Source organism: Tamandua tetradactyla, chromosome 2 (assembly GCF_023851605.1).
Source record: "Tamandua tetradactyla isolate mTamTet1 chromosome 2, mTamTet1.pri, whole genome shotgun sequence".
Taxonomy (NCBI): Eukaryota; Metazoa; Chordata; class Mammalia; order Pilosa; family Myrmecophagidae; genus Tamandua; species Tamandua tetradactyla.
This window is the reverse complement of record NC_135328.1, coordinates 143,037,589-143,053,720: the sequence shown is the minus strand read 5'-3', so window position 1 is coordinate 143,053,720 and position 16,132 is coordinate 143,037,589. Positions and strand designations below refer to the sequence as shown.

Sequence of the window (16,132 nt, the reverse complement as noted above, 5' to 3'; positions counted from 1 at the left end):
TCTGCTGCAGTGAGTGACGTTTGACTTAATTGGCTGGTGTTTAAAGGAGAGAGTGCAATGTAGCACAGCCTAAGCAGCTCGGCATTCCTCATCTCAGCACTTGCAGCTCAGCCCAGGCCTTTGAAGATGCAGAAAGAAGTCACCCCGGGGAAAGTTGTTGGAACCCAGGGGCCTGGAGAGAAGACCAGCAGAGACCATCCTGTGCCTTCCACGTAAGAAAGAACCTCAGTGGAAGGTTGGCTGCCTTTCCTCTGAAGAACCAACAAAATAAATCCCCTTTTATTAAAAGCCAATCCGTCTCTGATGTGTTGCATTCCGGCAGCTAGCAAACTAGAACAGATTTGGTACCGGAGAGTGGGGTGCTGCTGTGGTTTGCAAATACCAGATATGTTGGAACAGTTTTTGGATGGCTAAAGGGAAGATTTTGGAGGAACCGTGAAGAGAATGATGGAGACGTCCTGGAGGGTTTGAAGAGACTGTTGGTGTAAATGGAATTACTACCAATCTTGACAAAGGAGGACACAAAAGGGAAAAAAATGGAGTTTGCAGAGTAAGAACCATGGAAGCTCGGGTCTGAAGCCAACAAACCTGGCCAGGAGAGTGGACCCACCCATATACAGGGAGAGGGTGAGTTTACCCTGAAGGGCGAGGATGAGTCTCCCCTCTCATTGCAGTGGAATAGTTGTGCAACCTCAGGCCTTGGAAAAGGTGTAGCATGCTCCTTGGGGGACTAGGAGAGCCTGGCTGCCACCATGTGGAGGGGTTGAGTGTGTGCCCCAGAAATGGCAGAGAGCCCGGGGTGGCCCTGATGCCTGGAGAGAGTGGAGCCCAGAAGTGGTCTCCTCGATGTTCCCCGAGGTTGATTTGGAAAGAGGCGGGCCACTGCATGGTCCCTCGGAAGGGGTGGGACTGCCACTTTCTAAAGCCGAAGGATGAATGACTTTCAGACTTTGAAATCCCACGGCACTTGCCCTGCAGGTTTTACACCTGTGTTTCATCCAGTTTCTCCCTATGGAAATGAAAATCTGTATCCTGTGAATATCCTCCTTTGCTTATTGGCACCGGACTTGTTTTGAGATTCACAGGTCCACAGCAAGAGAATTTTTTACATCTGTGTAAGGTGATGCTTGAAGTTGCCAAGTTGACAAGGGGTGGACATGTGTTAGATTCAATTGTCAGCTTGGCCAGGTGAGCATACCTAATCTTGTTGCTGCGGACATAAGCCAATGGTACGTGAACCTCATCTGTTGCCAATTACATCTGCAGTCAGCTAGGAGGCGTGTCTGCTGCAATGAGTGACGTTTGACTTAATTGGCTGGTGCTTAAATGAGAGAACGCAATCTCTCTTAAATGAGAGTTACAGCCTAAGCAGCTCGGCATTCCTCATCTCAGCACTTGCAGCTCAGCCCAGGCCTTTGGAGATGCAGAAAGAAGTCACCCCGGGGAAAGTTGTTGGAACCCAGGGGCCTGGAGAGAAGACCAGCAGAGACCATCCTGTGCCTTCCACGTAAGAAAGAACCTCAGTGGAAGGTTGGCTGCCTTTCCTCTGAAGAACCAACAAAATAAATCCCCTTTTATTAAAAGCCACTCCATCTCTGGTGTGTTGCATTCCGGCAGCTAGCAAACTAGAACAGAAGGGCACACAGTTTAAGATGGGGATGGCACGGTCATGCTGCAGAAGAGCATGCAGATGGGAGATTATGTTGCAGCTCTCTCTGAAAACACTCCCTAACACACCTGGAGAAGGGATGGTCCAGTGTTCAAGTGTGATGCCATAGGTCAAGAAGTTGAGGACTGAGAACTGTCCATCCGGTTTTGTAATGACTGTGCAGCCCTATCGTGGGAGTGAAACCCTGCCAGGAGTGGGTTTCAGTGAGAATGGGAGTAGAGGAAATAGAGAAAGCCCTTCTAAATGGTGCCACTGTAACTTGGGAGCTGAAAAATGCACAGGAGTTGGAGAAGGTTGTGGTCTCAAAAGGTTTTCTTTATTTTACTTTGGGAGAAATTGATAGTGTATCAATATCCTCGTGGCAGTGATTCAGAGAGGAAAAATGTGATGTTGCAGTATCTTTTGAGTAGGTAAGAGGATGGGCTCTAATGCCCATGTGGAGCATTTCCTCTTAACAGCTACTGCACTGTTTTGTGGATTTGAGCTCATCCATATGCCTGGCTGCCTATTGGATATCTCTCACCGGGTAGTCTATATCCCAGACCTGCTCCTATCTTCCCTGACTTTCTTAATAATGCTGCTATCTACAAAGTAACCCACGCCAGAAACCTCTGCATCCTTAAATCTTCCTCATCCATACCCCACAACCAGTTATATCTCATGTCCTATAATTTGACCTCCTAGAATAGTCCTAGAATATAGTCTTTATATCCTAGACTATTTCCTCTGCGTTTTCGCTCCCTCACTCACTCACCAAACACCTATCTGTTAGATGCTGGATGAGTAGTAAAAATAGATTCTGGTCCCTACCCTAATAAAATCTCCAGTCAAATGAAGGAGATGGACATTCAGTGTACACAGAAATGCCTGGTGAGTATGTGAGCATAGTGATTCGGATGGGAAGTGGGTTGCATAGATTGAAAGAGTTAAAGAAGACCTCTTTGAAGAAGTGACCTTTAAGTTAAGGTTTAACTTTGAAGCGAGTAGGATTTAGCCAGGTGCAAAGTGGGGGGAGTGTTTCATTTGGAAGGCCCTTGAAAAAAGGTTTGGTGCCAATGAGAAACTGAAAAGAAGACATAGTGACAAAGAAGACAACCATTGGAGTCGAGAGGGTTTAAAAGGCAGATTTATAAAGGACTTTGTAGGGCATTTTAAGGACTTTGGGTTCTAAGTTGTAGTAGAATGAAAAGCCCATTGAGAAGTTTAAGTCAGAGAAGAACATCCTTTTTTAAAGTTCTCTGTGCCTTCTATATGAAGAATGGCAAGCCCTCACCATCTCTTGCCTATGATATCATAACATCCCTTCAACTTATTTATTTTTATTTTTATTTTGAAATATAAATTTGCAGAAAAGTACAGAGAAGTTCTGTGTATCCTTCACCCACTCGTTCCCAATGCTTACATCTATATAACTGTTTTAAGATATCAAAACTGAGAAATTGAATTAGTACAGTGCATGTTTACAGTTCTAAGCCATTTTGTCACACCTGTAGGTTCAACTCTCCATCCCCCAGTCAGCAGTCCAGAGCTCATGATACAACTTACCATGTATTTTTGTGTTTATTGAACTATTCCATCACCTAAAGATTTCTCTAATGCTTCCCTTTTCTAGTCATACTCGCCCCCCTTCCTCTCTACCCCTTGGCAACCAGTAATCTGTCCTACATCTCTATAATTTTGTCATTTTGAGAATGTCATAGAAGTGGAATCATATAGTATGCAACTTTTGAGATTGCCTTTTTTTTCATACCACATAGGCCCTTGAGATCCATCGAAGTTGTTGCATGTAATCAATTCCTGCCTTCCTGTGGGTTTCCTGAACATTCTTTAGAATCCTTGTTTGATTTATTTATAGTGTTTTTGATGATATAGATTTTTTTTTAGTGGTCACTCTAAGTATTCCATTATACATACATAACTTAACATTGTCTACTGGTGTTGACACGTTAGCAGAGTCAGTGAAATACAGCAATCTTAACCGCTATGCCCCTTTACCTTCTCCCATTTATAATAAAATTGCCTTAAAATATTCCTTCTCCAGACACTGAGAATTATATCAGACAGTTATAATTTTTGCTTCAGCCATCAAATTTAGAAAATGTAGAGAATCAAAATTTTGATAAGAAAAGTGTTTACCCATATTTTTACTCTTTCTATTGTTCTGTCTGCTTTCCCAGTGTTCAAGATTCCTTACTTTATCTTTTGTGTTTCAAGAACTTTTAGCCATTCTTTAAGGGTAAGTCTGCTGACGCCCCATTCTCTTAGTTTTCCTTCATCTGAAACTCTAAATTTCTCCTATATTCTTTTTTTCCTTTAAGTCAGTTACTGCTTTTTATTAGCATTTGTTTTCTAGTCACCCTGAAATGCAAATTTTTAGGCCATCTACTCCCTGTATTTATTTTTTTTCTTTTTTAGAGAAGTTGTAGTTTTACCAAAAAAAAGTATAAAAATAGAGTTCCCATATTATTAACTCTTTGCATTAGTGTGATACATTTATTATAGTTGATGAAAGAATATTTTTAAAATTGTACTATTAACTATATAGTCCATGGTTTATATTATGGTTTACTGTTTATATAGTATAATGCTATGAAAGTTATTCAAGTTACATATATACAAACCTAAAAGTCTCCCTTTTAAACACATTCAAATATGTAATTCAGTGCTATGAATTATATTCACCATGTTGTGTGTCATCACCACCATCCATTACCAGAGCTTTTCCATAACCCCAAATAGAAACTCTGTATAATTTAAGCATTAACTTCCCATTTCCTACCCCCACCCTGCCCCTAGTAATTTCTATTATAATTATTTACTCTGTGAGTTTATTCTATTATTTCATATCAATGAGATCATGTAATATTTCTCCTTAGGTGTCTGGCTTATTTCACTCAACATGATGTCTTCAAGGGTCATCCGTCTTACTACATGTGTCAGAGCTTCATTCCTTTTTATGAGTAGTGTTTCATTGTATTTATGCATTACATTTATTTATTCATTCATTGGTTGATGTGCACTTGGGTTGCTTCCATCTTTTGGCAATTGTGAATAATGCTGCTGTGAACATCAGTGTGCAAATATCTCTCCCAGTCCCTGCTTTCAATTTTTGTGGGTATACACCTAGAAGTAGGATTACCGGATCATACTGTAACTCTATTCTTAACTTTCTGAGGAACTGCCAGTCTTTCATAGCAGCCACACTGTTTTACATTCCCACCAACAATGAACAAATGGTTCTATTTCTCCATATCCTCTCCAACACTTTACTTTCAGTTTTTTAATAGTAACCATTATTTGGGGTGTGAGATGGTATCTCAATTGTGGTTTTGATTTGCATTTCCTTAATGGCTAATGATGTTAAGCATCTTTTCATGTGCTTTTTGACCATTTGTATATCTTTGGAGAAATGTTTATTCAGGTCTTTTCCACATTAGTGAATTGGGTTATTTGTCTTTTGATAGTTGAGTTGTTGGATTTCTTTATATCCTTTATATCTTTATATATTCTGGATTTTAAACGTTTATCAGATAATGTGGTTTCCAAATATTTTTCTCCCATTGTATACATTTTCATTTTACTTTCATGATAAAGTCCTTTGATGCACAGAAATTTAAATTTTTGATGACCCATTTATGTATTATTTTTCTTTTGTTGCTTGTGCTTTAGATATAAATTTGCATGATATGTGGCCTTGAATAGCCAAAGCTATCGTGACAGTGAAGTTGGAGGACTTATACTTCCTGATCTTAAATAGTAAATCAAAACAGCCTGGTTCTGGCACAAGGATAGACACATGAATCAGTAAAATTGAAATGAGAGTTCAGAAATCAACCCCCACATTTATGACCAGCTAAATTTTTGACAGGGGGGTCAAGTCCACTCAATTGGGGAATAGTCTCTTCAATAAATGTTGCTGGGAAAACTGGATGTCCATTTACAAAAGGATGAAGTTGGACCCTTATCTCACACCATATACAAAATTCAACTCAAAACGTATCAAAGATGTAAATATAAGAACCAGAACTATAAAACTCCTAGAAGAAACATAGAGAAACATCTTTAGGACCTCACGTTAGGCAGTGGTTTCTTAGATTTCACTCCTCTATATTCTTGAAGGATTTTTTCACTAGATAGAAGATTCTGCTTGACAGTTCTTTTCTCTAAGCACTTGTAACTGCTGTGCTACTTCTGGCCTCTGTGGTTTCTGATAAGAAATCCACTGACATTCATATTGCTTTTCTCTCATTTATCTCATTGCTTTCAAGATCATTTCTTTGTTCTTAATTTTCAGAGGTTTGATTATGATGTCTTTTAGCATGGATTTCTTTGCATTTATCCTTTTGGGGCTTGTTTACCCTCTTGAATCTGTAAGTTTACATCTTTTGCCAAATTTAGGGATTTTTCCTTCTAGGTGTCCTGTGATATGAACGTTGGGTCTGTTGTTATGGCCCCACAGGTTTTTCCTTTTTGGTTTTGTTTTTTCATCTTCTGTTTCTTTGCTAGACTATCTGCTTTTTTTTTTAACTTTTTCTTGTGGGGAGGGGCGGAAGGGTGTATGGTCCATGATTCAAACCCAGGTCTCCTGCATGGAAGGCAAGCATTCTACCACTGAATCACCTGTGTACCACTTCCGCTTTTCATTTTAATTTGTTTCCTACATCTCCATAATTGTTTATTGAAGCACTTTATGATGACTCCTTTAAAATCCTTGTCAGATAATCCCAACATCTGATTTACTCAGTGTTAGAATCTGTAGATTGTCTTTTCCCATTCCCTCTAATTTTAATACCTCCATTTTCCTCATTTCCTAATGCATAATGTTCAAGTATTTTTCCTAGACATACAAGGCTTCTCATATTCTATCTTTTCAATGAGATTGAAAAAATGTCCCCCACATTTATCCTGTGCCCCATAAAAATAAACACATTCAGAAATGCACCATGGCTCTTTGGCTGTAGTGGCAGCTCTGATATATAGTCTCCAGGCCAGACTCTCTCCCCCATGAATAACTATGCTGAAGGTATCTGCAGTTGTCACTGATCTTGATACCACCTATTCCTGTGTGTCTTCCAGCACAGGAAAAGGGAGATTGTCAGCAGTGGTCAGGGAATGAGGGAGAGAATAAATCCCAAACTATGTTGCCCTTAAAAGACATAGAAAGATTGACCTATGATGCTGCAAAGAATTTAATTTCAGTGGACTTCATCAACACAGCTTAAGATACCAAATGTCTGATTAGACCCTATTTGACAAGTCATTTGTCTGGTCAGACATGAAGCATTGTACATTCATGGTTGTGAACTGTGCATACAGGGCAGGATCCAGGGTGATGTGAAAAGAAGACATTAAAAATTTATGTACATAGGAGGTGTCCCTTATGGTTGCATTAGCTAGCTATGCTGTTTAACACATTACTCAAAATTTAGTGGTTTAAAATAATACTTGTCCCACAGTTTTCATGGGTCAGGAATTCACGTATGGCATAACTGGCTTCTCCAGCTTTGGGTTTTTTATAAGGCTGCAGTTACCTCAGGGATCTATGAACTGGGAAGGATTCACTTGCTTCCTCACTCATGTTGCAGCTGGCAGGATTTAGTTTCTCTGATCCTGTTGGGTGGAGGCTTTAGTTTTTCGTGAGCTGTTGGCCAGAAGCTTCCCTCTGTTTCTGGACTCATAGACCTCTCCATAGAGCATCTCACAACATGGCAGCTGGCTTCAACATAAGCGAGAGAGCTAGCAAAATGGAAGTCACAGTGTTTCGAAGCCTATACACAGAAGGAGCATCCCATCACTTTTGCCATATTCTGTTAATTAGAAGTAGTCACTAGGCCCAGCCCACACTGGGAAGAGGAGATAGTACAAAAGCCTTAATCCCAGGAGGTAAGGTTCATGGAGAAGCATCTTAGAAGCTGCTTTACAGTGGTTCTGAAAAAGATGGAGAAAATGCTTGTGAACACTGACCCACACCCTCTTTACACCACCAAATTACTTGAATGATTCCCACCTTCTGGCCACAAAGAGAGTGGAACCATTAATGGCCTCATTGTCTTCAGAATCGTCCATGAGCCAACTACCACAGCCACTTTTTTTTTTTTTTTTTTTTAACTCTTCGGCTGAGCTGTGCTCTTTTTTGTAGGCCTGGAAAGGATCTGTTTCCTTGCCTTTTCCAGCTTCCAGAGGCTGCCCGCATGCCTTGGTCACGGCCGTTTCCTCCATCTAGCAAGGGCGAGTCCTCTTCACATTGCCCGCTTCTGCTTCTAAACAACTCTGCAATTACATTGGGCCCAACCTGATAATCTAGGGTTATTTTCTCCCTTTTTTTTTTAATCTCCCTATCTTGAGGTCAGCTATTGGCAACCTTAAATCCCCTTTACCACGTAACCTAATATAACAAGTTCTGGGGATCAAGCCATGGCCCACCATACTGCAATGCAGTACTTCTTGCAATCTCATAGAAACCTTTAACTTCACTTCTAAGAACTTCCTTTCAGGTTTTCCACAAGCCAGTTTTCCTTGCCTCCATGCTATTACCTCTGCTTGAAATGCTCTCCCCACTGCCCCCCAACCCCACCCCACATTTTCTTCTTGCCAACCACCTATGAAATCCTAATTATCCTTTACCACCCTGTGAAGCCTTCTCTTTCCTTGCTTCCTCACCTAGAGCCCTACTTCAGGACTCAAGAGCTAACAAAATACAGAGCATGGTTTAGGAAAGGTCTAATTCACACATGACAAGGACAGTTTGAACAGTCTTGTTTGTCACTTCTTACTGGCTTACATGACTGAGTAGAGAGGTCAAATGTGCTTAGAGAATGCAACGGGTCATTGGGACCGTTTCCTTCTGTTCTCTGGCCGCATCTTTTCCTTCTCTGCAGTGTTCTCTGTGGAATGGGGAGAAAAAGTTGTGGAAAAGGGGAGATCGAAGCTTACGTCTCATCCTGGCAACTTCAAAGGGCAGAGGACTTTCCTATTCAGTTAAGGCCAGGACTCCAGTTGCCCTGTCCAGCGGGACATGTGCCCAAGCTTTGACCAGTCACATGACAAGGGAATTAGGCATTATGGTTGGGAGTGTTGATACCAAGGTTGGCAGCATCACAGGGTTGGCAGTAGTGGAAGAGTAACCCCCCATAAGAAGTGGGGCAGGAGGGAAGAGTGCTGGGCAGACAACAAATGAATCTAAGGCAGAGTGAAATAAAGGCTAAAAAAAGTGCACAGGAGCACTGAGGGAAGAGCTTCATCCTTTGGCCTTCAACAGAGGCCAAAGAGGATACCAACATCTGAAGTGTGATTGAACTAATTGATTTGAGACTTGGACTTTATTTAATGGTAAGGCATTTAAAGTGTTGGAAGAGGGAGTGTTGGGAGCCAGCCTTTGTTCAGGATGAGAACTTGTATGCCAGTGCAAAAAAAAAAAAAAAAAAAAGGTTTGGGGGAAAAAAAAAAAGACTGACCATTTTTAGAAGATAATCAAAATAGCTGATGAAGGCCTGCCAGGTATTCTTAAGAAATAATAAGCAGGGGGTGGATTTAAGACTTTGTAGAGCAGAGGATAACTGAAGTGGCAGCGAGGTGGGACTGGACATAAAGTTTTCGTCCTGCTGATTCAGAAGACAGTGACTCGAGGCAGGGAACCCAAGCACAGGGATGGGTTTGAATATAGAATGTCAGTGTTAGTTGGAGAAATGCTTAATTTGAGGTGCTGGCAGAAAACTCATGAGATGTTTTGTAGGAGGTTAGAAATTCAGTCAGTGGGGAAGTCAGGACCAGGCATTTATATTTGGGAGTTAACAGAAGAGGGGGTAGTTAAAATTTCCCCCAAAACTGGCATATTTACGTACACTTATACAGGAAAGGTGTTTAGTTGACACATGGACCCTCAATTAAAATTGAAGGAAGTAATATTTCTGGTTACTGTCAAGAAGTACTTAGTTTGGCAATAGTGAATCTTGACCAGCCCTTTAATTTAATACTGTCTGATCCCCCACTTTAACAGGATCCTGCTTGGCTGTAAGAAGGCAACACTATTTCATCTCATACTGATTCTGCACTTATGGCAATGACAGTTTCCTTTTAAAATAAACATTTCCAAGTAAAGTTTTTTTTTTAATGATGTTAACAGTGCAGCTGGCATATTTGTATCACAGAGATAGTGATGATGGGAGGAAAACAACTGAAGCTTAGGAAGCAGCTCTGACACTCAAGAGGCTGAGATCATGCCAGGAAGACAAGGTTAGACTTGGGGACATGCCCTCTAATGGTGCAAGGAAGTAGAGAAGACTCAGAAAAAAATGATGGGGGGGAAAAAGGGAAAGCTGTTAGTACTTAGGGAAAGAAAAGCCAAAGGAAGCATGCACTTCAAGTTATTGTCAGCCACTTGGGTAAACGGAGATTTAGAAGTAAGCAAAGTCATTAGATTTAATAACTAGGTTTTTAGAAGTTCCAGGTGAACTGTGGCAATATATACAACTTCTAAAGGGTTAAGGAATAAGCTGGGTGATGAGGAAATTGTCTGTTCTTTGATCAGGGTTCAAAGTGAATGGAAGAGGATTGCTTCAGAAGCAAGCTTAAGGGTGAACACATTCATAAATGAAGATGGAGCAGGCAAGAGAAACAGAAAAGGGGAGGGAAAGATGAGGGAAGAAAAGAGGGAAAGAAGGAAAGAGGCACTGTTCTAAACATTTATACAGATGAGATAACTACTGGGTGACCATGAAGTCTGAAATCAATATGGTTTGAAGTGCTGAATCGCAGTGAATGTGGTACATTAACACATTTCCATCAACACGTGCCCCTGTGATACAAGCCTCAGATTGGTTTTCATTAAGTCACTCCAGTTTTCACTAAGCCTGAACCTTCACATACCCCAGAAATAATCAGCGGGGGTACAGAACTTTTTAAAACATGTGTATTTACAGGATTCCAATTTCCGTAGAAAAGTGAGATACATAGAAAGATTAAGGAGGTATAAATTGCCAGTAGTAAAATGTCTTACATTCAGAGGTTCTATTTCTATAACCCCCTCAACCAGCACTAGAACCCAGAATCTTCAGTTCATCTTAAAAAGCAGTGCCCTCTAGTGGTAAAAAAGCAGTAAGGCTAAGTGTGTGGGTTTTAGGGCAGTGAGACTTAAACCCTGCTTTTTTGGCAGAAGGTAGTAGTTTTTGTCATCTTCAGACCATGCTAAGAGAATCACGTTTTCAAGCTTGTCTTTTTAACAAGGCAGCTATCAAAAACTAGGACTCAAAAACTTGATCTTTAGCTCTTTAATAGAAATCTTATAAATACAAGAGCTTTAATATGCGTATCGTCTATTCTTTAGTCAGGGTTTTTGCGATTAAATCTGCACACCATACATCTATGGAGGGATGCACAAGAAATTAATACTATTGGCTGGTGGCCTTTGGGAAGCAGACGAGGGGCGAGAGTTGAAGGGATCATTTCCCACTTCCTACAGATTTAAAACCTAGAGAATTTTAAAGCATCTCATTTTAAAAACCAATTTAAAATTTTAAACATAAACATAGGCTGTTTTCTAAGCATTTTCTCATACAGGTCATGAACGAGAAGCTTCAGCACTGCATGGAGCTGACGGACCTGATGAGGAACCACCTGAACGAGAAGCGGGCACTGCGCCTCGAGTGGATGATCGTCATCCTCATCACCATAGAGGTAAGTCGGGACTGCCCGCCAATGGAGAAGCCATGAGAATGAGAAAGGCCATGTAAGATAGAAAACATAGGGGAAGATGGTTGGCTTTGTTCTAATTACTAAGAAGTTACGACCGTGGTAGTATCTAGCAAATGCATTAAGTATAATTTTTGAAAAGATTCCAGTTTTTTCAAGAGGGTATCTGGATGGGTCCCTGGACCAGGTAAGTCTTGAAATGCAGAGGCCAGCCTCTCCAACACATCAGCTAGTTCCATCCCCCTAGCCCATATTATCCCTTCCAACATGTAAAAGCTAGAATGCGCATAGTCCAAATACCCCTAAAAAGTGGAAGATCAAAGGTGATAGTGGAGTTATATTGAGAAGGTAGGGGTTTAACAAACAAGATTGCTGAATCATTATATTGATATTTTAGTCCCCAGTATCTTAGAGCAGCTAGAAGTAAAAACCTAAAATTGTGGAATTTAACCCATGCCAAACTCTGAAATCTGTTATACAACTAATTGTTATGATGTGCTTTGAAATTTGTTTTTTTGTATGCATGTTTTTCACAAAAAAGAAAAGTCAGTTGTTTGATAAATGCGCAGGTATGATATTATGAACCAATGATTGTACACTTTGATTACATGGTATGTGAATATATATTAATACAATAAATAGAACATCTGGAAAAAGTCCCAGCTGTAAGTGTATAATGTGTAGCCCATCATCAAGTACTTGGACCTCAGATTCATGGTTTATCATGTGGGAAGGGCAAATACTTCTTATTTTGGGAGAAGTTTTCATTAAGCACCATCTTGGAAAAGTCATTTTAGTTTGTACCCAATAATTTGTTTGCTGTGAAATGAGTAATTTTCACTTTTTCTTACCCTAAGGTAATGTTTGAGATGGGACGAGTATTTTTCTGATCAAGTGATGATATCCAAAGGAAAGTGTCATTTCAAGGTTCATTCAAGCTCTACAATCAAAAATAATGTTCACTGTTGGGTGATCTCTTATAAGTATTTAATTTTTAAAACCAAGAAACTGTTACAGTAATCTTTTTCTCAGCTCCAAACATATTGCTGCTTGAATAAAAATTATGAAGATTCTGTTATTTGGGTCTGTAATTCTCACAATTCAAAAGGAAGATCTTTCAGTCTTAAGAATTCTGGATAATCTTAGCACCCAGAAAATCATTGCAAAGATTCAACTCTTAAAGTCAAAAAAGCTTACCAAGATTTTAGATACTACCCTTTAATCCCTCTCCAGGGAGTTCCAGTCATGGCCCTGGCTAGGACAGAACCATAAAGGAACTCAGAAGTGTTCAAATTATTACATAAAACAAGCAGGCTTTTGATGGCAGAAGTGAATTTTATGCAGTTTTTGTAAGGCAGAATTTGAGTTTGACTCCTCACTGGTACTTTGCCTTTTATTAACCAATACTTTGTCTTTTCACCACTAAGTCAGTCAAAATATACTTCCTATATACATTTTTTTTAAGTTTTCCATGTATTTTAGGGAAATTAAAACATAGCAGGTACAAAAAAAATTTAACTTACATATACTTCTTAAATTGACAGCTTTTTAAAAGCAAAGCCCCATTTATGTTGAGCTGCCTGATTTCTGTGTGTGAACCTACTCACCCCACTCCCCTCCCCACTTGGATGAACTTAAGGGTATGTTTTTCTTTTATACATATACCCAAGAACACAACATTTTGTTCTAAAATAAGAACACTATCATTCTACAAATTGCTTTTCTAGTACATGGTAGTCCATCAAAAGAATATATATTTTTTCTGTAGCCTACTGACTTATACACACACACACACACACGTGCTAAAGTAATGCTATGGTGAACATCCTTGGTCTTTTTCAACATTATAGCAAGAGTTCTTCAGTGGCAATCGTCCATCTGAGGGACCTGTAAGATGTCCTTCCTTTTCCAAGGAGCATTTGGGCATGGAACATTCAAGAACCTTTTTTTCCACATAAGCACTTGTGTAGTGGATTAAGCCTGTCTTTCCCTTCCCACCCCCTTTTCAAACTTTGCAAATGAAAGGCAGCTCACCAGTCTTGAATCATATTTTGGTCCACCGCCCTAACTTAAAACCTTTGGGATTCTGAATAAAAATTATGAACAAGATACATGAACAAGTTGAAATACTGACCAGGGAACCCTCCTTTAATCAAGGGCAACCTACTGTCCTCTGTCCATTCAGAGGTGCAGTTCCAATAAAATGTTACTCCACATTTACTCATCAATGTGTACAATTTGTTGTTTGATCAATTGTATATTAATAAGAAATTAATAATTCAATTCAGAAAAAAACAGGTGCAGTAGTGCCTTATGGCCATGGCAAATTAAAATTTAACATTTCAATTTAAACACTTCAATTTGTAAAGTATGTATACATATATACAAATAAAAAGATAAACAATAAAAAGACTCAAGCATAAACACTAATTTATTTGATAAAATTAAGGGGGAAATAAACACAGCTTCCAAGAGAAAAAGGAACAATGTAAAATTTGAATAGTTATGTTTAAACAGATCATGGTGGACATCAAATTATGACTTTACATCCCACTAGATACAGTGAAAGTGGTATGCTTATTTTTAAATATCAATACAATACACTGGTAATTACAACTTTTTAAACTAAATTTATGATGAAAACTTCAACTTGTTATGAAAGAAAATTTTTAATTACTTTATGCATAACACTAGCAAAAGTTTCAAGACCAGCTCCATCTCTAGAATGGTTTCTCTGGGATGCTACTACATGTCCTTACTATACACAGGACAGCCCCCACAGCAGAGAATGATGCAGTCCATAGGTCAGTAGTATCTTTAGTTCTGATGCCAGGTATGTTTTACACTCATGCAATACATTAAACATTCAGACCATATATTAATACCATCCCACCTAAAACATTTAACTTATTTTTAGCTTTTTTCCCGTTTTAAAAAAAAAGTAACTTACATAAATATAAGGTGCTGTGAGGAAAGCACCTTACAGTATGAGGCATTCTATAGATTTATCAACAACTCCAAGAAAAATAAAAATGACAGAAATTCTACCATAATATTGAAAAGAGCCTAAAAAATTCCTATGTCTACCACTGCATCCCAAAACCCTCCTCAATGTGATATCAAATTTTTATCACTCGAGACTTCAGTGGTGGAGACCATCCTGGATTTAAATTCTTGCTCTGCCAATAGCTACATGATACTAGAGAGATCACGTGGGGCAAATCACTTAACCTCTGTGCTTCATCTGTAACTACCTCAAAAGGCTGACATAAGAATTCATAGGTTTAATGTATGTGAAGCTGTGTAACTACTACAATCCATGTGGGGAAGCCCATCATTACATGATTCTAAGGAGAGTAAATAGAGGCTGAATCATATACCCAGGAATTCCCCTCAAATCTGCAGTTTACTTGAGGTTTAGACTGCTATTTAACATGAAAAACTCAAAAGATTCTGGATAAGCATAAATATTTCAATACAGCATCTACACATAAGATTTTTTTTCTTTTTTTTACCAACTGGGAATGTGCTTCGTCTAACAATGTTTTTAAATGTTGCTAATATAAAAATATGGGCTCATCAAATGAAGACTTACACAGGGCAAACTAACAAACATTCATGATGTAATAACTCCAGTCAAACCTAAACTCTACCGCAAGTCCTCAAACTCAAGGTGTTGATTTTAATCTAAAAAGCCTCATGTAGTCTGGGCTCGCATGACCTTAGCGACTCTGACGCTAAGCACCGTGATGACAGTTGAGATCAGGGGAGACACCAACGATTCACTATGGGAGATGTGATGAACTAGAATCCTCTTCACTCCTACGGGCTCTCCTGAGACAGGGTGAACAACCCTCCAGGTGTACTTGGTCTGAGCTGGTTCGGGGATCAAAAGTTCAGCACTAAAACCAGGGCAGTTGGTCACCTTCTTTGCAGATCACATTTTAGAAAAGAATGATTTTTAAAATCACACAGTTCAACAGCCAGCCATCTTTTTAAACTCAGGACTTTGCTGAAACTCTACAGACCTTTAACGCTGGATAAACTACTAAAAACGAGAACCTCCTCAACCAGTGATAAATTATCTTAATAAAGAAAAACACAGCAAGTTCATACACATCACACAAATACAGTTATCATCAAGCAAGAAGTAGTATTTTTCCCCTATAAACTTCATTTATTTTATTTTTAACTATATAAATCCAGAGTCAAACACAAGCTGAAGAACTTTAAGCAGGCATTCTGATTCACGTTTCTTTTTTTTTTAAAGAAATGATGTACTGAAATAAAATATATGTCTTTAAAAATCAGATGCGAACTACTGATACAACAACTTGGATGAATCAGAAGGCATTTGGCTAGGTTAAAGAAGCTGCTCTCAGGAGGTTACAAACTGTAATGATTTCATTTATACAACATTCTAGAAAGGACAAAACTATAAGTGATAACAAACAGATCAGTGGTTACTCAGGGTTAAAGATGGAGGAGAGTGTGACTATAAACAGACAAAATAAGGGATTTAACTGACCATGATGATCACACAAATGTATACCTGTGTTAAAATTCAAAGAATGGTACAAATGAAAAGAAAGCAATTTTGCTATATTCTAAACATAACATTTAAAAAGCAGTGTTCATTTCAAAAACATATTCATGATCCCACCATGCTAAGCCCCTTTATATATGCTATCTTATTTTACATTCACACAACCCTATGAGGTAAATTCGAGTAAAACAAAAAAAAAATGAGGGTCAGAGGTTATTAAATAACACACC

At 39.0% G+C, this 16,132-nt stretch overlaps 1 protein-coding gene across 3 annotated transcripts in view; it reads left to right on the top strand.

Annotated features, from left to right (window-relative positions):
* RMND1 (required for meiotic nuclear division 1 homolog) overlaps positions 1-12,442 on the top strand; it is a 45,254-nt gene extending 32,812 nt beyond the window's left edge. The window contains exons 11-12 of one of the 3 annotated variants that reach the window (XM_077149280.1): positions 11,210-11,341; positions 12,214-12,442. In XM_077149280.1, the coding sequence (XP_077005395.1) occupies positions 11,210-11,341; positions 12,214-12,246 (165 nt within the window). In that variant the 3' untranslated portion in view covers positions 12,247-12,442. The other 2 variants (XM_077149281.1, XM_077149282.1) reach the window with 2 other exon arrangements.
* Positions 12,443-16,132: the final 3,690 nt, after the last annotated feature.